Raw genomic sequence first — 25,423 nt, forward strand, 5'->3', positions numbered from 1 at the left:
GTCGGACCTTTGGAGAACGTTTAAAAGTAATGGGAATTTTTTTAAATTTTCCTTGATGACAACGCACTACCGTATCGCTCTATAGCCGCCAGCTTGTAAACTGGAAACCTCTTGCTCATGCAGCTTACTCACCAGACCTGGCACCTTCCGATGATTACTTGTTTGCATCGATTTAATGATTAACGCTTCGATTCTCACGCTGAAACCAAAAAACGAATCGATGGCTAGTTTGCAGCCAAAGACGAGCAATTTTTTTTTGGAATGGCATCCATAAATGCCCTGAAAGATGGGGAGAAAATGTGGCAAGCGAAGGCACTTATTTTGAAAATTAAATTCTAACCCTTTTTTCACAATAAACGTTGAAACGTTTTTTTTAAATTCTCAGTTCATAAGCACATACCTGGTAAACCTTAGATTAGTATGGATTTTAATTGTTTAAAAACTTGAAATCTTAATTAGATTGTAATAAAGAAAAAAAAATTAACGTACAATTTTTAACCTCTTTTAAATATTCAAAATATTTTTTTATAAAAACATAATTTTTAACTAAGTATTTATATTTATATATATATAACAAATATATGTATATAAAGTCCTTGGTGGTAAGTGAAAAAAACAAACATCCACATCTGTGATTTGGGCATGAAGTCAAGGCTACCCTCCGCAGTATGCAATAAAATTGTTCTCTAAAAAACCCTAGACAACAAAAAGAGGAGAGGCATAACATGACGTCTGGGATATGAGACTGTTTTGTTTCAGATGTGTAAAATTTCGAAAGATAATTCATGAAGAACCCCACATAACTCATTTGAGCATAAAAGAAGTACATAATTATTGACTGAGATGTATCCCACGATTCGGTTCAGTTGGTTAACTTCCTAAGGAGTGCTAAATAATTTTTTTGGGGAAATAGCATAATCTTTCTCAATAAAGAACCATAGCATCTTATATAAGACAAAATTATTAGCTCCGAAGCTAAATCAAGAATTGTTTCACCCTTCTACCCCTTTTCTATGTCATTTTATGTAATTGCCTTCCAACAGGCTATAAAAAAACTACCTATTTTTAAGCTCAGAAGCTCAGTAACGGAAATGTTTAAAAAGATCTTTTCTTTTTTTTTTTAATTTTCGAATAATAAAATAACTTTACATATTAACGAATAATCTTTACTTATAAAGTAAAGTTTATCGATATGTTTGTATGAATAATAGTTACAGGGTACACTGTATAAAGGAATCCCTGATGTATATCATTTACAACATTCACACGTTGCTACTCACTTAATATTTAGGAGTTCTCTCCTCCAGAATAAAAGAATAATAAAAACACCTTGAATAAATTTTCTTAATATTATTTGATGACAGTATAAAGAAAAAATGGGAGCACCGTATAAAATGAATTAAATCTCAAAGGTGTGTAGTTCAACTTATATTAAAAAAGAAAAAAAAATGGAAAGTACTTTTTATAAAATTTAAATAAAAGAATGTAACTTCAGATGAAGTTCAGCAAGAACCTTAGGTACTTCCTTGCTTAGCCCCAAAAATAATCAACATTGGTATATTATTACTTCATACTTAAATAGATAGGTTTATTTTATATATATACTAAAATAAAGGCATTAGAAAAGAGACAGAGAAAAGGAATAGGGAAAAGAGGTTTAAGTACCTCGGAGGCCCAAATAAATATTACAGGAACATGCTTGTTTATTTTATATGTCTAATTGCTAAATTTTAGACTAATATGTTAACTGTTTTGGATTCCATGTTTCTCCAAAAACAGACTTTTAAATATATATCAGATATCAATTACTTTTAAGAGAACTCAAGCCTTCAAAAAGGGATCTAGCAACGCCACTTATGCCGCCTAAGAAGGAAAAATCATTCAATCATTCTGTACAAAGTTAACATTTTGTTCCTTTTCTCCAAGAACTGTTTTATTTTGCCCAACAATTATGGAAATATTTGTAATCTTGCTCCTATACGGAGCTCTAAATTATCAATGATAGAGTAATAAATGACACATATTCTAAGCGAAGGCCCTAGATTGATATAGATTAAAATAAGAATAAAAACCCTATATATTACCTTTTTTGAGTTCATAATACTTAATCATCTGCTTTAAATAATACAAGAGTCAAGTAATAAAAAATAATGAAAACAGCTGAAAGTCATTCCATACTCAGTCATTGATAGGATTATCAATTGAGTGTATGTTATAATTAATATATATTCTCTAATTACTAATTAACAGTTGGAAACAAGAAATATACAGAAAACTATGTTTTTTTTCAAATTTTTCCTTTCCCATTTGAGAGAGGTTCAGAGAGGATAATAAAGGTAATCTATAATTTACGAAAGCAAAATGGTTTCTACCAATGATATATTAACAACTATGAAAATTAATCCCAACGAAACCTCGTCGGATAAAAATACTTTATGATAATTGGAATCGAGTGCCTTTGTATTTCTGGGTTATCTGTGACTTCGATGGATCTTTTCGGTTTTACAGATCTGCATCCGCCAATTGTTCCAAGGAATTCATATATTTTCCTTTGAATATCTGAGAAGCACTCCTCTTACCCATTACTTGATGTTTTCGTCCCTTTGGAGTATGATTTTTGTCTCACTCCTTGGCGCTCATCTCTATTAATCAAAGGATAATTCATTGTGAATTTACATTTTAACATAAAGGCGCGTGATAATGACTTATAATCTCGTAATAAACAGTTTAAGAATATGATTGGTTGTCCAAATCTTTTATAGAATCTTCGCATACTCCTATGAGAACTGAGGAATGATGAATTCGATATAGAGCAAAAATAATTAAATGAATGATACAATCAGGAACATAGGGAGTTATCATTCTCTATCCACAGCTGCTTCATTGTAAGTTATAAATATATTCCTCCTCAATTCATCTGGACTTCGTATTCTACCCTAAGATTTTCTATATATTTAATCGTTCATTTTAGTGCCCTTGATATACATAGCAAGCAAATTAACTATCTCTAACACACTGATAAGGGATATTGATTCCAATTGTAAGGCTGAATATAATGTTATACAGCTCTTATGGACAATTATACATCCAGTGCACTTCAATCATCACTTCCAATTCCCAAAAAGTTATTACTTTGATTTGTGAGTCTCTTTGGTCATTAAAAAACAGCTTAAGACAACGTTAGACTCTCAAAGCCATTCCTAAGCAGATAGATGGAAAGTAGGACTTTTGTTTATATTAAAAAAGAGGATCTTTAGTTTTCATGATTTGTATCATAGAGCTTTCTGACCGAGTTATCAGATGAATGAAGTAAATTATTATTGTTAAATTGGATTTATCCTTATTCAAAAGACACTCCAATGAACTATAAGGGTATGAATCATCTTAATCATTTGTAAATTGTGTCAAAATTTCGCAATTTTATTACCCATATCACTGAGATTGAAGATGACAATACGAAATTTTATTATAGTGATAAAAATTACACTTATGTAATCATTAAATAGGGCCGAAAAAGTTATATATTTATATATCAGCATTTAAATAAATAAATTATTTAACTATACTGATACAATTATAATTTCGGGTTTCTTTTTTCAATTTCAAACTTTATCTTTTAAAATTTGTGGATTTCATATTTGATCTTAGGAGGAAAAGCTCCTTATAAAATAAATAGAAATGTACTTAAATATTATTTTTTATTGGATAACAGGGAGGTTGCTATTATTCGTCATATGGGGGGCTTAGCCCAAAAATTCTCAACATCGTTGTATAATTACTTATATACAGGGGTGACCAAAAGTCATGAACCTCTTAGATTTGGCGGGCAAAATTTTGATGGTAAAGTAACCTGCAATATGATTGGTTGTTATGCAATATGAGTTCAATCCCTCTCTTCTGATATAAAAAGAGGACCATTAAAGATATTTTTATTAGTGAAGATGCATCATCTAAGAAAAGCAGAAGAGAGTATTCATTGTGCTGGGAAATCATCCCTTCAAATTTGTCAGATTTTGAAACATTCAATCAGTCTCAGTTCCGTTAGACATAACATTAAAAGATTCGAAAGACTGGAAATGCTGATGATAAATTAAGAAGTGGACGCCCAAAGTCCGCTTAGAATCCAAATAGCGTCAAGAAAGTTAAATTTAAAGTATACATAAACCCCAACAGATTAATTAATAAATTTTACCCATGACTCGGGTTATATCTGGGTTTAACCCGTGTACTATAAAATACATTTTGCCCAAGATTTTTCCATCTATAGGTGAATATATTTTCACTCATTAAATCAAATACATTTTATATGAAGCTATTTACAACACAATTTATTTTCTATTATATATTTAAAGTTACAAAAATTAACTATCCATAATCTATTTCTTGTGGTCCTCGCAGCATTCGATAGCAATAGACAAGTTTGCCTGCTTTAACATTATATAATCGGTTGCAGAGTTTGTTATGTTCCAGTCCATAACTACTGAATACTCTTTCAATGGAACTGGAGGAAGCAACAACAGAGTACAATTGTTCCATTAGTTCAATGAAACAGTTAGGCAAGGAAAATCTTTTAGTAAGAGTTTTCCAACAGCTTATAGTATGAGTTTTTATGGCATTAGCGCCAAAAAAGGATGATGTCAGTGGTGCACCTTGTACCTCGAATGAAATTACGACACCAATAAATGACAAATTTATCTCTTTTAGCCAAGTCTTAGAAGTTTATACGTAGTTGCTATTTAAAAACTGACCTTGATATTTAGGGTGTAGTTGATATGCATCAAGCTGACAAGGCTGTGTTACGTCATCGTCGTTGTCGATGGCTGTTTTGTAAGGCGCAAGGGATTTTACATTGTGTAGCATCCGTAATCATGCAAGTGTCACTCTGGCATTTCTCAATGACAATGGCAATCAGTTGTTTACATAAGTATTCAGCTGCAGACTGTCAAGTAATGTTCTTCACCTTATGTAATATAAATGTATGTGTTTATTATTATTATTTAAGATGTGCCTCACCAGTTTGGATATAGAAATCTATGTGTGATACACGCGTACCTATGTAGAAGTATCTCGGATTTATCCCAGATTATATCCGTGATAGGATCGGATAACATATGGCACCGTGACACCATAAGTACTGAATACTCCTAAGTAAATAAATTGATCCAGCCACTGACCCTGAGGTACGCAAGATGATGCCAAACGAATCAGCAGATTTTATTTTCGAACCAGGGTCAATAGCATCGTGAAAATAACCGTTCCCTTTATTTATTAGACATGCAGCAAATACGGGATCATTTTTAATATTAGGTCATCCATCTTCCTGTATGGAGACGGATTTGCCATTAAGTTCCTCCTTCATTTTGCTTTGAAGCCAGCCCTATGAGTTTTCAAGCAGTTTCAAGCAGAAAGCACGTGAAAACATTTTTAGCACTGTGCTTTTTTGCCCTCTTTTGCAATAAAATGTTCCCACACAATACTTTTTTTGGTCTCCCTCCCTTATGCATATTTCTTTAATGTCTAATTTCAAGTTTGTTTTACGAAAATTTAAAAGGACTTTTCCTTTATTAACTGGGTTTTCTAAGAAGTACGAGTTTTACACAGTTTAATCCGTTTTATAGAGGGGAAAACGTGAGGAAAATAGTTTAAACACAGGATTTACCCGCTGAGTTGGGTTAAATATGTTTTAGCTAGGATTTTTGGAAACCTTGCCTCTTCCAGTCCAGCTCTTAACCCCCTCTACTACTTTGGAAGATCTCCGTGCCTAAATTTAGATGGAATGGGTGAAACTTCCCAAATCTATATTGCGTGCAACATATGAAGTATTTTGTCATGTCTAACGGAGGTAGTTGATAAAGGAGGCAGTTATACTGAAAAATTGATAAAATATGAAATCAATTTCAATAAATTTTCTAAAATATTAAGTTGCGTGTTTTTTTTCTAGGATCAATTTATCACTCAATATATAAAATTTAAAAAAGTTTCAAACTTATAGTCAACCCAGTAAATAGGTTTATTAATTATAAATACCGAGTCGTCCATTAAAATCTGAACACTTTTGAATTTTAAAATTCAACAAGATATAAATTAATGATTATAATTAAACACTCCTGATGCTTAGATACCTCCACATTGATCATGTAAAGAACAGTTAGTCACAACTTCACCACCACATCTCCATCCATCAACACAAACCCCTCTAATACCAAAAAATAGTTACACGCCCAATCCAAGGGCTTGCAACTATTTTTTGGTATTAGAGGGGTTATTTGGATGTATGTGATGCATTGGCGGTGATTTTTAAGGATCCAGGAGTATCCACAAGTACTACGCGCAACCCGAGGGATATTAACTATGTTTTGTCATTAAAAAGTTTCCTTGGATGTATTGGATGAATTAGCAGTGGTTTTTAAGGATTCAGGCGTACTCCAAGTACCTTGCACAATCCGAGGGCTCCGAACTATTTTTTTTTTTTGTATAAGATGGGTTCCTTGGATGTATTCGATGAATTAGTGGTGGTTTTTAAGGATTCAGGGGTACTCCAAAGTACCTCTCATAACCCGAAGGCTCTGAACTATTTTTTAGTATTAAAGGAATTCGTTGGATGTACTGGAGATGGTTCTAGCAATCCCAGACTATCCCTGGTCAATCTGAGGGTGGAGGGTATTCACCCATATTTTAAGAGACCCTAAACTATTTATCCCCCCCCCCTCTCCTTATTACCAATTTTTTCGATCCATTTCTTAGAAGATTCGATCAACTTAAAAATTTGCACGGAAATTGTATTGCAATAATATTATTTACACTTGAAGGTACTCCCTTGGGGGATGGAACAAACAAATATATTTAGATATTTGTCAAAATTAATATTAAGTGAATTTATAATGTGTTATAATTCATCATGAAGTTTGAAAAAATACGGACAATTTTCCTAACTGGCAATTTTCTCCAGGGCAATCCTTAACAGGCAATTTTCCCAGGGTAGTTTTCCAAGTACCATTTTAGATGTCTACTTGGTAAATATCAGACTTATCTGTTCAACCCTTTTGGATTCCATGTGTGATAACTATGTAGATGGGTTTTTGTCAGAACGCGAGGATAAGACGGAAGTGGGGCATATGGTATACATAAACTAAGACTTTGGTTAATAAAACCTGCTTGTTTTATGCTTGAAGAGGAAGAATATGAATTAGTGCTATAAAGAGAAGACCCTTGTACTTTTGAAATAACATTAGTGCAGGGAAAATATTATAATTATATTTAAATTCATGTATATTTTTTTTATGCAATTTTAAATCAATTTACAACAAAGATGGAAAATAATTCTTCCTTTAGAGGGAGATGTTAACACCTCCCTGACTTATTAAATAATGAAAAAAGAAAGAAAAAAAGAGCACACGCATGAACCGTTTTTTCTTTTATAATTTGTAGTCTTAGTTTTTTCTATATACAGATCCCTCGTAAGTTATAATACCAAAGAACATACTTATAAATATATATAGGATATGCAAAAAATTTTTGGAGGAGAGACTTCAAAAACTATTAGGGTGGCTCAAGCGCCTCCCCTCTTCCCAAAAAAACGGTGATAGCAATACCACTGTTCGACGACTTTTTTACTGAATTTTAATAATATTTTGGAAGGATGTTATTTCCATCTGTTGGTCAATGGTAATCTTTTGGGTGGCCCATGTACCTATATAGTAAAAAAACATTATCGTGTTAATACAGTTATCTGGAAACATTAACACTTTTGAATTGTAAGGATAACGTTGATTATTTAACAAAGAAATAATTGATCCATGACATGAAATGAATTAGGAATCACTTACATAGGTGGATACAGGATATATATTCCATATTCATATAAACTATACAGATTAATAAATGAAGCATAAACTAAATAGGACGTAATATATCTTTATTTCCAATTTAACAATTTATAAGTAGAATCTATAGCAGCGTGCGTACACCGTATTACGGTGTGTTCGAAAAGTGTTTGATTGTTTTTTAAATGAAAATTTAATAGGCTTCATGGGTTGTTTTTTTGTAAACGTATAGTTCGATTTTTTTAGCACATTAGTTTTAGATGTGAGGTTAGTTTTTTTTTGTCAAATTAAATACTTTTAAGTGGTAAAAGAAGGACAACAGCTGTTCTAGTCCAGCCGCCGGTCACACCAACATAAGAAAAAGCTCTCAGTCAGCAACCAGACGGTCCGGAGGGTTGTGGCAGATGCAGGATGATTGGTAGTAGATATGTACTGAAGGTCCAAGTGATTATTTTCAAAGCTCACAACCCTATCATTTTGCCTTTTAACATCATGATCAAGAGTGTAGGATTTTTCATCACTGAAGAAAATACACCTCTTTCCATTATGTTTAAGATCCTTCAAGATACGTTTACAGCACTGGAGACCATTGTTGTTGTTTTTTTTTGTTTTGTTTTTTGATCTGACTAAGTAAAGGTCGTTTGTGAAGCCTTAGAGACCTACCATCAACAATTTCAACGGCAATGGAGACTGTCGACTTGGAAATGGTCTGTTCAGTCATTTTGATTCTTTGATTGGCTTCTAAGGCCCCTCGGCAGCTTCTGTAGTTAGTTTGTTTGGTTGACCACTTCGAGGTTTGTCTTCAATGTAATCTCCAGCTTTAAGTCGTTTCCAAACCTAGGTTGCTGACTGCGAGGATGTTCAATTTTTTTTCAATGTTTATTAAAGTCTTTCCATTTTAATAATTTTACTCAACCCTCTGGAAATGTTTCGTCAAACACGACGGTACAGCTGGGGGAACGGAAACCTCCGCATTCGTGATGAATAGTGACTAGAAGGGTAATAGATGGTCGTCTTGGCGGGACGAATTGAAATTTGATGTGCCCTTGTTTGTGGAATTGTATCAGGAATATAAAAAGTACTTCACTGTCCTGGGATAGAAGTCTGGAAATGGTTCAATACAGTAAAAGTTGTTGTTTTGTCTAAGGAGGACTTCATTGCTTCGATGGTAAGGACGATTCAAGATGCTTTCTTTCTAAGAAAAAGTGTTATATTCTAACGTTTCCGGCTATCCGACATGAAACAGGGAGCCGGAGAGCCTGTGGATGACTATGTAACTCGGTCAGGCAAAGTTTGGTCAATTTTCATGTGCAAGTTGCAATGTGTCGTTCGAGGAAGAACACTTCATCCCCACGGTTCTGTCAAACTGTGTTTGAAAGAGGTAGCCCAAAACTAATAGACATGGGCTCATAGCAAGATTTTTGGAAACCTTCATCAGTTATGCTAAGGAAATTGAATCAAAGGAATCTGTTATGGTGCCCATGTAATAGGATCCTAAAAGTCTGTTTCGTCCCATGGGGGGAGTCGCTTTCCTCCAAGACTAATCCAAAGGTTGAGAGACATAAATGCAAGTTTTCACGTATTCCACAGACCAAAATGACCTGCGTTTGGCTAGAAGTGTTTTTGGTGTTGGAAACTAGTCCATTTTATGATGTATTGTCCGTCATCTGCCCTTTCAAGTTCGTCAATCTCATTCCAGATCAATGATGGATTAAGGGTTAGAGTCTATGTCTTCTTCAGGATAAATGTGAGAAGAATTAAATTTGTACTTTACCATGGGTGAAACATTTATATTTTACCTAAATATCTGGTACAGGTCTTTGGTGGTGGAAAAATCAAGACTGTGGGCACTTTCAGCTTGTATCTTTATTCTTACGTTAAATGGTTCTAACCCTGTCCGTCGTAATTTTATGGTGTCTCCTATTGGGCAGCCAATATTGGGTTTTGGGATTGCTTGTATTTCGGTTTGGTTAAGGTCCTAAATTTTACTAACACAGGTAATGCACTTGACTCTATGAAATATTCGATTATTATCGATGGATGCTAGATCTCCTCCAAAACCAGTGTTACTAGAACATTCTTACAGCAATATCCCCAACATTCTTTAAATTGTAATGGTAACCACCTGATTTTTCAGTTTATTTTTTTATTAATATATCCGCTTTCCTTTTATATGAATCTCTGCCGATTAACATCACTGGGTATTGGAAGTATTCCCACAAGCCCTGCACTCGATTATAAAAATGTAATAATAATAATAGTTGACAAATATCTTCCTGCTAGCACGAAGCTCTTGTTTAAAAAAAAGGTAGAAACAAAACTAGGGAAACCGAAGGGTTTAACGATTTTTTTTCTGTTATTCGATCATGATATATATATATATATAATTCAGTCAATTGAGGTGCTCAAAATGAACGGAGAACATGAAAAATGCTCATTTATCAAGTCTGCTATTAAACTACAATACAAATTCAATTTATAACTGCCCAATCAGTATATTAGGTTCGGGAAAAAGGAATTTCGTATTTTTGCTTCGTTTCAAGTATACAACGTTCTGTTCGATAACTTGTTGCCAACGCGAATCCAACTTCATAATTCTCTTCTCGTAGAAGCCTTTGTGACAATTGGAAAAAAACTCAGACAACCAATTTTAACATGTCTCTTTTGAGACCAAATTTGTAACTTAAGTGCGTTGATCATGAACAGGAAAAGATGGTAGTCAATTGGTGCCAGGTCCGGAATGTAGGTAAGATGCATAATAACTTCCCATCCAAGCTCCCGGAGCTTCTGACCTACCATTTTCTTGAATAAACACAATTCCTCTCCTGTTCGATTTTTTTAAAAATTCTTTTTTGTATTCAGCCTTCTGGAAATGGTTTAAAACAGTTTTATGATCAATGTTTAGCTCTTGAATGATACCACAACTGCTAACATATCTATCTTGATATTTTCCATGATGTTATCGACATTTTGGACAACAGACTTGCCAATCTGTGGTGCATTACTCACTTCCATTACACCAGAACGAAATCGCTAGTACTACTGTTGTGCAACACGAACCAAAAGAGTATTGGCACCGTATACAACACAAATTTTCTTGGCCTCTTTCGACGCGTTTTTTCCTTTCAGAAAGTAAAAATGTAAAATATAGCAAATTTCTTCTTTTCAGACCTCCATAACCGACGCACAATAATTCAGGACGAAACCGGCTAAGTGCAATACTGTCCAAGAAGGGTTTGTAGTATACACTCATACTTTTACAACGCTTCATCGAGCAATAATGAACAAGATATACTTAGTTTAAAAAGGCGGGAAATACGAAATTACTTTCCCACAGCCCCCTCCCAACCTATGTTGTGATATCAATCTTATGTTTGACATTATTTCGTTTAAAGAAATAAATTTAAGCTCTTTTGGGTTTTTACATTTTTATAAATTAATTATTAACCTATTTAATTAACTAATTATAGGTCAAATTTAGTGGTATTTCCTCTTCGTCATTCTTCTTTTTCGGGGGAACAGGCAATAACATTGATGCGTATAATTTTTCAAGGTTGTTCTTCATACCTGAGACTCATTCATGACAATGTATACAAGGAATATTAGAGCTACGTTCGTATTCCTTGTGATATATTACCAGATCCCAATCACTCATTGATATATTATTTATTATTCTGTAAAAAAGGAGGGAAAGGTTTCCATAGAAATAATCTTTATCCAGCAAATGTTAATATTGTCCTTAAATACGAACAAAAATTCTAATTAATAAAAGCACCTGTGCACAGACACGCATTAGAATTGACAGGTAACGATATTTCTACACATGCACACACAGTACTACTAAACGGCATACATGTTATTCAACTATAATCCTAGTCATGGAGAACTTAATTTAACTGATAGTGCTTCTAGAACATGGAGCCTACCATACAGGACACAACAGGTAAAGACAATCCATCCTTTGAAATTGGACCATTTGATACGGAAGAAGAATATAATAATCAAGTAAAATCCCGTGATGAAAATGATGAAGAAGATGAGGAGGATGACATCTTTGAAAACCTGGAGCCACTCTCCGGAATACCTTACAAAATTGAATATATCAGACAAAGTCTCACATCCCGATGTAAAGGACAGAATAAGAAGACCACACATAAAAATTCATTAATGATCGTTCTCGCGTTGGTTGTGAATGCTTTTTTCATATGGACTTTAGCCACCTATTTTACTCAAGAGGAAAATGGGATAGATTGGTGCAATGGTGTTGGACTACTCATTTTGATTCTGATAGGGATCTATTCCGGTTTAGGATACTATAAATTCATCAAACCCTATATTATTTTAAATACATTTGTACAAAAAAGTTTTAATGAGGTTTATGCATGGTATTCAGAAATTAAATGGCTTCCTGCTGTAGTGAATGCAATTGTCATTATTTGCCTATTAATTTTTGTCGTTGTTGACTCATGGGAAGATCAAGGAAGACTTATTTCCTTTTTCGGAATTTTTGTACTTGTATTTTTGGGATTTATATTCTCAAAACATCCTGGAAGAGTGGAGTGGAGACAGGTTATTATGGGATTAATTATTCAATTTCTTTTGGGTCTCTTAATTTTGAGATGGGATTTTGGAAGAAATGTCTTTGATTGCAGTAGTAAAAAAGTAAGCCTAGAGATTTTGAGTTAATATAAAATATTAAACATTTTTTAAAAATAGGTGAAGCAGTTTTTGGATTTCACAGATCAAGGATCTTCATTTGTTTATGGATATTTGGTGAGCGGGAAGCCTTTGAATACAGATGGAATTAAAAATGAAACATTTTTGGAGGAATTGAATAGAATCAATGATAGATTCGGCCCAGTTCTTTTATTTAAAGCTCTATCCGTAATATATTTTTTTTCATTTTTTGTATCAATGCTATTTTATGTTGGAGTCATGCAAAAAATAGTCTCTCAAATCGGATGGGTTCTTCAAGTAATTTATGACCTTATTAACATAAATATTACGACTCCTTATATAATAATTGATGTCTTACAGATTTCCATGGGAACAACTGCGTGTGAATCCATGAATGCAGCAGCCAATATATTCTTGGGTCAATCCGAAGCACCACTAATTATAAAACCTTATTTACACATGATGACTAAATCAGAGATCCATGCAGTGATGGCTGGAGGATTCGCCACAATTGCGGGATCCGTCTTGGCAGCCTTCATAATTTTCGGAGTTGATGCTACCCATTTACTCTCTGCTTCAATCATGTCTGCGCCAGCTGCCCTGGCATCAGCTAAACTACTATATCCAGAAAGTAAGAAATCAAAAACTGAAGCGAATAGTTTAATGGATAATTTCAAAGTGAAGGGTGAAGCAACTAATCTACTGGATGCCGCAACTCAAGGGGCTATTACTGCAGTGCAATTAGTAATGAACATTTGTGCTTGCTTGATTGCATTTTTAGCTTTTATAGGCTTATTAAATTCTTTGTTATCCTGGGGTGGAAATCTAGTTGGATACTCTGATATAACATTTGAATTCCTACTGGGTAAACTTTTTATTCCTCTAGCGTGGATCCTTGGCTGCGACAATAAGGTTAATATAATATACAATCAGGGCCGGTTTTACCGTGAGCAGAGCCTAGTGCAAAACACATTTTTATATTCTACATTGTATTTACAGGATCTACACGAAGTCGGAGAATTAATTGGAATAAAATCTTTTTTAACGGAATTTGTAGCATTTCAAAAACTAGGAATATCACATACACTATCAAGACGGTCTCGAATTATTGCAACTTATGCGCTATGTGGATTTGCAAACCCAGCTTCGATGGGTATTCAAGTTGCCTGTTTATCAACAATGGCTCCAACTAGACGCCGAACAATAACTAATGTAGCCATAAGAGCATATTTTTCAGGATCTCTAGCTTGTTTCCTAACTGCCTGTGTTGCTGGTTCACTCATCGCTTAATTCATTATAACTGCAATATCATAACGCCAAATGAATATTTATTTATACATATTTAGAGGATTTTTTAAAAATATGATCACCATAATTACTAATTATGGTCAGAAATTTCATTCCTGTATAAATTTTAACTGTATTATTAATCTATGATAATAATCAAATGATTCAAGTTTTGTCCGTTTTATAAAAAAAATTATGTCTCACAAACCACATGATGTAGTTTCTGTTGAATATTCTGTAATTTTATAGGTTTTAATCCATCAAAAGCGAAACAATACCATTTCAATTTTCTTCAAGGTTCATTTTAATCCCTTTTTCAGTCTAATTTCTTGAAAAACCTTCAAATTGAGTATACGGAAGAAAAAATGGTTTGGTTTGTACAGTTTGTTTTATTGATTAGGGACAAGAAAAGCAGGATGTTTGAAGAAAAATATCTTATTCTTTCCATTATTCTAGTTAATTTATATCTACAACAGGGAAGTATGATTGTATAACGACGTAATTATTTATTTATAATTCATTTCTATTTGTTGGTCCCGTTTTGACATCCAATAGTTTCCTTAATATTAAGGGGAAAAGGGTTTTCATTCTTATAAAACTTATATATATATATATTCTATATCATCCATGGGATCAAATTCGATTTCCATATCATGACCCTTATGATAAGGGACTTTATTTGATTTTCCAGTTATTTCGTTAGTTACTTTTTTGTTCCAATTACTTGGTCTATCTCTAGATGGAGTAAGATTGACAACTCCAACCACAACCCAGAGATCTATACCTTCATTTGGGGATTGCTTTAAAAGAACAGAATTGACAGAGTCAGAGCATATAATATTAACTTATTTTGACGATCTCATATCTTATAAATAATACAAAGAAGACTCCAGAGGATGAAAATGTTCCTTTCAGATGAATTGTCACTCTTTGATCATATTTCATTAAGTTATCAAATTCATTTTTATATAAGTTTTTCAAAACATATTCCAAAATTATATAACGTTCTTGTTTAGGCCCCCAAAATGGACAACATTAAAATTGTGACGCAACGTAAAAACGCTCTATACCCAAATTTAAAAAAAAATAACTGGAGACCCTCAAACGGCCTACCCTAATGTATTACCAGCGCTGGGATTTGAGCAAAATATCAATTGGTAATTTCTATGAGATAACAAAATGATATACAGAACAGGAATATTCAGTCAAACCTGTATTAAGCAGTCAGCCAAGGGAAATTGAAAAAACAATCTCTCAGTGCAGGTTTCTTATTTTGTATCAATTCTAAATTTGAAAACTGGATATGGCTGCAGTAACATCCTAGCACATATGGCCATTAAACCAGACCCGACTGAATTTGCATTTCATTCGGAGTAATATTAAAAGTTGTGCCTTTAAAATGAGACATATTTTCTAGGTAATCCCTGACAATGAATATGTACGCCAACAGAATTTACCACAATGTAATATCCATGTTTATGGGGAGTCAAATTAATCCAGTAAGTCACCGAAAAATATTTTTTTAAGATTTTTAAATGAAACTTTTTAATTTAACGAATATGGATAGATAGGAAATGTTTTGTCCTGAAAATCAGGACTGCGGAATCTGTATATAAAATGCCCGACTCCAACACACAACTTTTAACAATATATTTTATAGTCTATATAAGTACTATAGTCATTTGAGTATAGAGACTATAAATATATATCTAATTTGTAGCTTTCGCTAGTTGTTAGTTATATGTCGTAAATAATTGTGCCCAGCTATGAAGAAAATATTTGTAATTCATTAAAATTTGGATGTCAATAAATATAAAGTCAGTTAAAGATATTGAATTTCTTAAACAGACTTTATTGAAATAAAAATTGAGCTTGGATTACATTGGTTTTCTTCCACGAATCATTATTGTCAATTTCTATTAACACATTATTCTACTTAATGTTTAGCAAAAATTCATCGTCCCCTAAGAAAAAATTAGAAATTGTTTGTATCAATTTTATGTCATATCGGGGCCAAATTAAGTCTCATATATAAAATGAAAGCTCTAAAACCATTTATCCGAACTCATCCCAAGAAATTGAACAAATATTGAGCTGTGTGATTTAAAATGAATAGTTAGAACTTTCTCCCTTCCTTGATTTTTATTCAGTGTTAATTTCCCACATTTAGCCACAATTATAATTCATCAAGACGAAACATTTAAAATAATTGTTATGTTTCGTGTCATTTATCACCACTGTTCAATTACATTTCGTCTAGTCATAGTTGATAAAATTAACTGGCTTTTTTAATTAACTCACCACAATTCTATCCGTCCCATTTTCTCAAATCTATTTAAACAAAAAAGTAATATCATTAATTCAAAAAAGGAATCAAAGACGTTAATAAACTTAGTTAGCAAGAAAAAAAGAGCTACGAATCCAATTTCACTTGTATCAAAGTACAATTGGGCAGCATAACGTATATTTCATTGATATAATATAGATCTTAAGGACATATAATAATTATAAGAGTAATTACGCCATTACGCAGAGCAAAAATAAAATGTGCAATTGAGCTTTTAATAATTTTATTATTTTTTTTCACATTCCAAATGTCTCTTAAGGGAGATCAAAGTCCTTTAAGTAAAATTTTGTATGATAACCCTAATAAAGAAGAGTATATGTTTTATAATTGGTGCTTTCAAACATTTCTGTTACTATTCGCTGTGACATAGCGAATAATTAATTACAAACAAATAAAAAGAAAGAGAGGAAAGATTATATACCTCTATAATATATAATATATTTATTCATATAAGAAAGAAACGCCTAATAAGAAACATTTTTTCTTTTTCTTTCAATCAAAAAATAATTATTCAAATATCCACATTTTAAAAAATATATTTCGTTACGTGAAATTGATAGGTTTTGTTTTTTTATTCTTGCTTAATAGTTTGAGGTGCTTCTGCTAGTCCTTTGACTTTGAGCCTCTCAGCCGTTTTTAAGAAAGCGGGAAGTTGATCCTGAGCCACATTCACTTCACCAGCATACATGAACTCCAATATCGCTGTTAAATGCTGGAATGGAACGTCCTTAAGGATAATGATCGGGTGCTTGGCAGGGTTTTCTTCAAGGAGTGCTTTAAAATATGGAGAACAGGCAGATAATACCATTTTATGGGCTTTACATGTTTGACCATCGCATGCAAGTGTGACATCGGTAAAGGATTTTTCATCGCGAAGATGTTTGAAAGATGATACCATGTTGGTTTGGAAGTCGTTCCATCTTAGACAGAATTGTTGTTGATCTCCTCCTTGAGCCATTGTTATGAGTTGGTGTATAATATTATTCTAGGAATCCTCACCTAAATTGACAGAGAAAAAATATTTTATCTTATTGTATTGATAATATCAATTTAATAATTGTTAAAACACAACAGGTACTAAATAAATAATAAATAGATTCTCATACAATTAGTAAATTCAGTCTAAAGAAGGATACGCAGATATCCAAGTGAATCCCACACATCCCGTAAATAAATGATCTAAAAGTGATATATGAATCAGCAATCCAGTTAATAAAACCAAAATAATGGAGAAGATAAAACAAAATCCCCAGGACTACACGGTTTCGTCTCTTACTTCCATCAAACCCCTCCAAAAATACATAACAGTACTAACTTACTCTAAAAAATTGACGAATATGTCAGTTTCCTCTTTGTACTTGAAATTAAGGTGTGTAAACTGCAAACCGGCGATTATGATCAGCTTATTGGAGTTGTGGAAGAAGCGTCTCAAGCTCTCAGGGATTTATTCGCCTCCTTTCCTTCTATATTTCTTTCTTTCTCTCCACTCACTCTTTTTTTTTCTTTTTTTGAGCCGAAAATAAAAGAGAGACGCCGTGACGCTGTTGCTACCTTTTACATATTCTCGGTATACATCCTTTGATCGGGTTGCCGAACGCGTTTTATACATCTATTTTAACACACTCCCGGACTAGTAGCACTCCTTCATCTCTTTTCTTCTTCTTCATTTTCTTCTTTTTTACATCTCTCTCTCTCTCCTTTTTTATGTAGTGATGTGAGTTTGGCATAGTTTGCGGCGTTTTCTCAGCTTATCATTTTCTTTATTTGATCATCAGTTTATTTTCTTTGTGGTCCTATTATGTTAAAAATTAGACAATGTTAGAACTCTCAATGTGCGTTTGTTTATCACCCTAGTGGTGAAAAATAGTAATATACGATGATTTGATGATTGTTTTTAACTGAATATTCTGTATTCAATTACTTATTTATTTATTATTAATCAGTAATAACAGCCAACTGGCTGTTCAATATGAGTGTTCAAAATCGTAAAAAGAAGCCCTATTCTTACTGTTCTGTCGTGGGATGCGATAGTGCTTATGGAAAAGGGCTTGAAAACGTAAAAATGTTTTGTTTCCCACTTCGTAATATGGAACAAAGAGAACTCTGGATCAAGGCTATTAAGAGAGTGAATGAGGATGGGACTATGTGGAAGCCTCGTTATTGGAGTCGCATATGCTCCAAACATTTTATTACTGGCAAATACAATCCCACTCGCGGTCATCCTGACTATTTTCCGACTTTATTTCCAACGTCCCATGTCCATCCCAGAACCTTTAGTGATATAGAGCGTCACGGCCGTTTCTTTAAACGAAGAGAAATAAAGAAGAGACTGGAAGTACCAACGAGCAAAGTTGACTCAAGTGTATGTATATTTGACAAGTTACAAATTTAAAGATTATTTAACATTGGTGTATTTGATATTTTAGAAAAAGTTATTTCTTATTTCGTGTTTCAATAATGTGTATTTTTACATTTTCAGAGATCATCAAGAACTACGCAAACCGATGGCGAATTTCAATCTCTGTCTCATTTACCCATTTTTTTCTCACACTTTGATGGTAAAGATTTATCGTGCCAGTTCAACGCCCCGCCCAGCACTTCCGAAATGGGAACCGCTATGCCCAAGGTTCACTACAAAAATAAGGGAACTTCAGTGGATATTAAAACAGACGAAGAATTTAAAAATCGTTTCTCAATAAAGAATGTAGTTACAAACGAAGACTTTAAAGCATGCTGTGGAGTAGAAAAGTGGTTTTTCGATTTTTTACTGCTTCAATTTGAGTCAAAATTCAAAAAAGTGCAAGGTTTGCCATTAGTTGATCGCCTCCTTCTCTTCCTTGTTAAACTGAAGCATAACATGTCATTTACATTCTTGGGAACTATGTTTAACATTCATAGGATAACCGTTTCAATAATTTTTTCTACAATGCTTCAGGAAGTTAGCAAGGACACAAATACTTCCAAAAAAATGGTACACCTTTTGAAGAAACACAACGACAATCAGAATCATCAACAGTCAATGAATACTTAGATATTAAGTATTATTGCTAAAGTTCATCGTATGTTACTATTTTTCTCCGCCAGGGGGATAAACAAGCGCACATTGAGAGTTCTAACATTGTATATACCAAGGTGATTATGTATAGTACCTTGGGTTATTTCTTCTGCAATTTTAAATTAGGTTAAGAAGTTATTAAATATATATTTAATTGCCTTTTTGATGAGTTCGATGAATGTAGTACTCAAAAATGGATTATAATTTGCATCCCTTCCAAAATATATACTTGATTATATTTATTTTTAATTATGCATTTTTTTAAAGATTTAAATGTGTCTCGATGGTTTGTTGGTGAATTATTTTTTTAGGGTCTAGTAATTTCTGGTAGAGATGTTGCTAGGGTATCCCTTACATTCTTAGACTAGTCAACCATAGTCTTCCTCTTGATAACTTAATTTACTCATGAAGAGAACTATAGTTAACTGAAGGAGGGGCTCTCCATTTGAAGGCAAAACAATAAAAGTAATTGGCCTCATTAGAAGTGAAATGATGACACATTAGAAAAATACTGCGTATTGGTGAGATAATAGTGAAGGACAGAATTCATTGTCGCATATATGTAATATTAATTATGATGATTGATGGCCTTGTTTTGACCTGAAATATAACACAGTGATCCTTCAAAGTCTGGTCTACAAATTCTTTGACTTTTATAAATGTATATTCATCCTGGAGCATTGATTTTAATTTCAAAAAATATTTTTTCAAATGTTAGAACCTTCCCCAATCATGGGTTTTAGTCTATTGTTAATTAACTATGCCATTGAGTTAATCCTGGGAATGATTTCTGATTATACGATGAATTCATATATCATTACTTAAGTAACTTGACATTAATTTTGATGACAAATGATAAAAAGTTGAATTGTATTCCTACTCTGGGATAGTCCTACTCCGTAAAGAAGAACATAACATTTAACAATCTTACAAATTTGAACTTCTCATAATGATTTGCAACATTTTAAACGAAAAAGAATTCGACAGAACGAAAGATTAATCGGCAATTAATTTATGACATTAGAAAGATATAAAATCATGAATTTTTGTTGTAAATCTGTGTATTAGAGATGGAACTCAACTTGAGCACACAATCAAGACTTGACTTAGACTGAAATGTCATTTCAATTTTCACTGGATATATAGTATCTTATATTTCTTGAGGAATCGATGAAGATATTCAAAGAATTGAGACTCAATTTTCATTTGAAGAACTTTTCCCCCACGTTAACAGTGTTAATTACAAGAAGACAAGTGAAAATATACTTTATTTAAAGAAAAATGTCTTTTTTTGAGATTGCAAAGGCAGAATTAGGGCATGCAACTTTCTATGAATAGTCTGGATAAGTATAAGCTTTATTTTATGGAATAAGTCCTATAAACAACTCATTAAAGGCATTTGTGACAACCAATCCCGCCCTCTTAAATATTTACAATTCAAATTTTACATTTGTATTTTTCGAATGATCATTATCGTTAATTTCTAACCACAAATCATTCTGAGAGTTCCTTTGAAGGCTCAATTAGTTTCACTACTTGAAATTGCAAAAATTCATTGACACAAGGAAATAAATATAAGTTGATAGATTCTATTTGAAAAATCTTATAATTAAATTAAGGGTTTTAACTATAATTTAAATTGTTATGAGTATTTCAACATATCACTTTTCTTGAAATTTGAATACAAAACCTTAATAATTGACTAAAATATTTTAATGAGGGCTTGTTTTTTGAATTTTTTTGAAAATAAATACATTTTTTTTATTGTAAAGAACTTCAAAAATAATCAGCTTTTCAGAAAAAATTTTCAAAAATTCATAGCTATTTACAGAAAATTATTTTTTTTGCTCTGCTGCGTAGTTTGCACGAATGACGAAAAAAATTACAGCCCCTACGGCCCACCCCCTGCTTTGTCTTGATTTTTGTTCGTCTTTGTACTAACTCACCCCATATAGTAAGTTTAATATATTTATTCACTCGCAAAAAGTGTATTTATAAGTAAATATATTATGTATTTATGTAATTATATAATATAAATATTGTCAATTCTACTTGAGTAAAACTGGTTCAACAAAATTAAACAAAACAAAAAAAAAAAAATGATTTGCGTGCGTTATGTATAAATGATTAAGTGAAATACAATAATAAATGAATAGGTCAACATATGGATTCATTCAACTGTCCGAGTAACTTTCTGAGAAGAAATCTAACTTTTTAAATTTGACCATAGTTTCACGGTAGGTTTTATTCCATTTCCCATAATGAAGATCAAAAACAGTGGCAGCTTTTATAAGACAATTCCTAGTATCTTCTATTTTTTCTAGAAATCGAGATATTCTTTTAGATCCATCTTGAAAATCACAAATCATGACGTCTGCGTAATTGAGTAATTCATACGCATATTCCAGACTGTATTCACCAAAACGCTCTAAAATGGCAGGGAGTGTCACTTGAAGATATTGAGCACTTTCTTCAAAGGATCCCATGGTACAATAAGCTTTGGCTAATTGATTAGCAACCTCAGTGACTTCACGATGATTAGCATATAATGCTTCGACGCGCATTTGATAGCAACTCTGAAGTAAAGGCAAGGCATCGCATACTAGACCTCGGTCTAGTGCATCTATACCATTCTTATACAAATTGTAAGCAACAAGAACTTCTCGTACGTGATCTGAATTTTCTTGCTCTCTTCCGCAATCCCCACATATTCCTGGAGCAGAGGAGGGGGATCCACCACCTTCCTTACCAGAATCAAAAACTGGACCAGCGCAAAAGTGACATTTGAGAGCGAGAAAGCGATCCTGGAAATTAAACTTGGACTCATCTGAACATACTTCACAGGTGCAGTGGAAGTGATACTGGAATTGAAGCATTTCTCTTCGTTCTGAGAGAGAATGCCTTCTAAAATGAGGTCCATAACAGTTGAACACTTCGGATTTACTAGAAATAGGCCTTATGGCCCGAACGATTATTTTTCCCTCGTGAAAGGAATTTATCACATTAGGGTTACAGGAATGATTCAACATGGAGACGGATGAATAAATAGCTGTGGCCACTCTTTGTTGACTCGTAGAATAAACAATAGGATTATTATTTGAAACATCCATATCACAGTCAGATACAGTCTCAGGAAGAACTTCATAAATTGCACTACCATTGCAAACAAGTTGGCAAATATGCTTTAACATCAACCCAGCAATGAATAGAAACATTTCAGGATCATCACTTTCATTCAATCCAAGGTTTTCCATATTGGACTCAAGGGAGGAAGGTGCTTGTTTAAAGAACTTGGTTCTTTTTTGCAGGTACGTAGTGAGCAGAATGGCAGTTACAGTATATTGAAACAGATCCTCGGGTGATAAATCATCAACGTGATCCATAAGATTAAATACCTTAATGTAACTATTCTTCTTTTCATTACAGATGTCATTGTCCACAAAATCGATTTCCTCAAAATTTAAAGAGCCCTTATATTTCCAAACCTTATGAATATCCTTCATCAAAGACTTTATTAAAGGAAATCCAGCATTCAGAATGATCCTTAGGGCTAAGTGTGCAATACCAACAGAGTGTGCCAAGTCAAGGCCTGTGCACTCAAATTGATGATAGACGTCCCAAGCAATGGATCTGCATTTTTCGGAGCAAAAGCGAGGCTGTGTGCATTTAAGGCAAGGAATTGGAGCAACAAAGGCTTTTGTGCAATGATGACATAGAGTAGAATAAAATCCAGGCAATAAAACCATGGCATAGGGAGATTCTATAAACAGCGTTTCACCAAGATCTACTTTCTCATGAGCTACAACCCGTCTCTCACCATTATACCTTTGAAGAGTTAATTTGGAAGATGCAGAAGGGAAATCCGGATTGTTTCCATTGGACGGCTCGGAAGGAGGCAATGTTGCCGTAGAAGACTCAATTTTGGTGTCTTTTGAATTCATTACTTCCACCTTTAGAGCATTAATATCCTTGGCCAGAGCATCTTTCTTTTCGGGCCTAAGTTTAAGGGCATCTTTAAGAGAGGTGAGACCTCTTTCAAAGGCTTGAATGGCCTCCGAGAACCTTCCCAATTGAGCAAGACAGGATCCTTGTCTTTGATGAAGTTTATATCTGAGATTTAGAGGATAATGATGTTTAAAAGCCAGATGAATGTCTTCAAGCGCTGCCTCATAGTGATTCAGTTGATAGAGCGTAGCGGAACGATTACCATAAGCAAGACCCAGTTCAGGGCCATATTCTCCAGCGGAAATAACAGACTCTGAATAGAGGCGTAGGCAAACTCCCACATTTTCTTTTTGAGGAAACTTAATATTGCCCTCGTCTCGCAATTTAGAAGCTACAGCTCCAGATTTAGTGTATCTATTCTCAGCACAATGGCTGATCCAACTTGCAATCTTGTTCCGAATACCAATGGAATATTGGACACGAGATATTTTGCCCTCAAAGGTATCCGCTCTAGATAAGGCAAGAACTAGACCATCCTTTAGTGCCTTTTCTGTCAAGGAATCCAGGATTCCTTGCCAGCTTCCTCCCTGTGTCTCCTTTGACATCTCCAACGAATAACACACGCTGATTCCCTCCCAATTTATTTTACCTCAGGTCCCTTACTTCATGACGTCATACATTCAATTTTCACTTGAGTAGCACTCCCTAGTTCATAGAACTGCAGCTAAGTGCGTGTTTACTCTCGCGAAACGTACTCTCTTTTCTCATACACAACCTCAAAACCTTTCCATTTCATCATTCCAGAAACCCTTGCAACACTGAAACGCGAAGGAAGATGATGTACAAAATTATATGCGACATCATAATTCATAACTATCAATTTGTCACTATCCCTTTCAAGGTCCAACTCTGCTTTATAATTAAAATACACAATGGAATTACTATTTGATGCGCAGTAATTCGATAATATACTATGATAATAAAATATAGAAAGGGATGAAAATCCATATATAACCAATGGTATTTTATGGTGTAAAAAATATGTGGAAGGAAGGATCGAAACCGCAAACGGAAATCCTATTATATATACTCTGTTTATATTAAAAAATATATCAAAATGCAGTTTCTAGAACGTCATTACATTTCCTTTACAAAAAAGGAACAGAAAAAGGCCTCTAAACGCAGTACCAACTAATAAGTATATTAATAAAGCTTATTGCCTGACCCAATTAACAACTATCGAATAACAATTTCATAGTTGTTTCGCCATTCCATCAACTGATGCAGCTAAACAAAAAATTTAATATTTGAGATTTTTTTTTAAATTTAATTTTTTGTCAATATCTGATTTTTCGAAATTTTTGTTGTAAAAATTTGATACTTAATTTAATTTTTGGAATTTTTTTCCGAAAAATTTAATTTTTGGATTTTTTTTTCAAAAAATTAAATTTTCTGTGAATGGCTATGGTTTTTTTCCCCAAAAATCTTAATATTTGAAATTTTTATTAATAGGTATGGATTTTTGAAATCTTTTTTCAAAAAAAAAAATTGAAAAAACCAAGCACCCCTCCCCACACGCAAAAAAATCATAATATTACTTGTAAATCCAAAATTATATTTTTTTAAATTTTTAAGTTTTTTTTTGTTTTTTAAATCTAGTTATGGGCTTTGAATCATAGTCTATAATCAGAGATGTAAATCCGGTGAATTTTTTAGGTGCCTCATTTTTTTGTAATTGGTAATCTGACGGAGGAATTTTCTTTTACATGGGGTTGTCATTATTTCATTCATGAGTAGTGAACTTATTTTCCCCCTAAATTCAATTATATTCAAAACCTGGTAAAACATTCTTGTGTGCTCATAAAAGACAGAGCGTAACCCTGAGGATTTGTTGTAGAGTTATAAGTATTTGTTTGACTCAGAGTCGAATTGAAGATCGACATCGGAGTGATTCTAGAAAATATTCTTGTTTATTTCTTTTTCTCCTCCCTCCCTTGTTACAGCTGATTCTAACTGAGTTACCATGCTCATTTGATTTTTTTTTAACATGTCCATTGCACACAGGATTTTCATCCCTATCTATTATTCACTACATAACAAGATTAATTCAAATTCAACCAATCAACGTTCAGAAGACTAATAAAAAGGGAGAGAAACAGAAAAGTCTAGAGCTGACAAGAAAATATATGGTATGTTTTTGTAAGTGAAGTAACACCGTGTGCTAAGCTTTCCATTAAGCCTCTTTTTACAATAAAATTTGAATAAAAAGTTTAATTATGAGATTCACAC

General features: G+C 33.2%; 4 protein-coding genes across 8 annotated transcripts; 2 read left to right on the plus strand and 2 right to left on the minus strand.

The window, feature by feature from the left end:
- The first annotated feature begins 11,508 nt into the window (after positions 1 to 11,508).
- Positions 11,509 to 13,997, plus strand: LOC121119984 (uncharacterized transporter YutK). Of its 4 annotated transcripts, none has more exons than XM_071889281.1 (4): positions 11,509 to 11,628; positions 11,700 to 12,485; positions 12,540 to 12,797; positions 12,861 to 13,997. In XM_071889281.1, the coding sequence occupies exons 2-4, from the start codon at positions 11,739 to 11,741 to the stop codon at positions 13,788 to 13,790; spliced, it is 1,935 nt and encodes a 644-aa protein (XP_071745382.1). In that variant the 5' UTR covers positions 11,509 to 11,628; positions 11,700 to 11,738; the 3' UTR covers positions 13,791 to 13,997. The 4 variants fall into 4 exon arrangements, with proteins under 4 accessions (XP_071745382.1, XP_040570774.1, XP_040570771.1 ...); XM_040714840.2 differs by lacking the exon at positions 11,509 to 11,628 and having other exon boundaries at positions 11,636 to 12,485; positions 12,861 to 13,446; positions 13,500 to 13,997; XM_040714839.2 differs by lacking the exon at positions 11,509 to 11,628 and having other exon boundaries at positions 11,637 to 12,485; positions 12,861 to 13,412; positions 13,500 to 13,997.
- Positions 13,998 to 16,182: 2,185 nt separating this feature from the next.
- LOC121119684 (longitudinals lacking protein-like) lies at positions 16,183 to 17,625 on the minus strand. 2 transcript variants are annotated; one of them, XM_040714419.2, is made up of 2 exons: positions 17,454 to 17,625; positions 16,183 to 17,133 (listed from the first exon to the last, which is right to left on the minus strand). In XM_040714419.2, the coding sequence occupies exon 2, from the start codon at positions 17,090 to 17,092 to the stop codon at positions 16,706 to 16,708; it is 387 nt and encodes a 128-aa protein (XP_040570353.1). In that variant the 5' UTR covers positions 17,093 to 17,133; positions 17,454 to 17,625; the 3' UTR covers positions 16,183 to 16,705. The 2 variants fall into 2 exon arrangements, with proteins under 2 accessions (XP_040570353.1, XP_040570354.1); XM_040714420.2 differs by lacking the exon at positions 17,454 to 17,625 and adding an exon at positions 17,241 to 17,259.
- A 279-nt stretch (positions 17,626 to 17,904) lies between these two features.
- Positions 17,905 to 19,431, plus strand: LOC121119683 (uncharacterized). The gene is made up of 2 exons (XM_040714417.2): positions 17,905 to 18,496; positions 18,614 to 19,431. Exons 1-2 carry the CDS (start codon positions 18,104 to 18,106, stop codon positions 19,163 to 19,165), a joined length of 945 nt encoding a protein of 314 aa, XP_040570351.1. The 5' UTR covers positions 17,905 to 18,103; the 3' UTR covers positions 19,166 to 19,431.
- A 1,713-nt stretch (positions 19,432 to 21,144) lies between these two features.
- LOC121120769 (SET and MYND domain-containing protein 4) lies at positions 21,145 to 25,415 on the minus strand. The gene has a single exon (XM_040715627.2). The coding sequence runs from the start codon at positions 23,737 to 23,739 to the stop codon at positions 21,364 to 21,366; it is 2,376 nt and encodes a 791-aa protein (XP_040571561.1). The 5' UTR covers positions 23,740 to 25,415; the 3' UTR covers positions 21,145 to 21,363.
- Between the last annotated feature and the right edge of the window lie 8 nt (positions 25,416 to 25,423).

Source organism: Lepeophtheirus salmonis, chromosome 6 (assembly GCF_016086655.4).
Source record: "Lepeophtheirus salmonis chromosome 6, UVic_Lsal_1.4, whole genome shotgun sequence".
Lineage (NCBI taxonomy): Eukaryota > Metazoa > Arthropoda > Copepoda > Siphonostomatoida > Caligidae > Lepeophtheirus > Lepeophtheirus salmonis.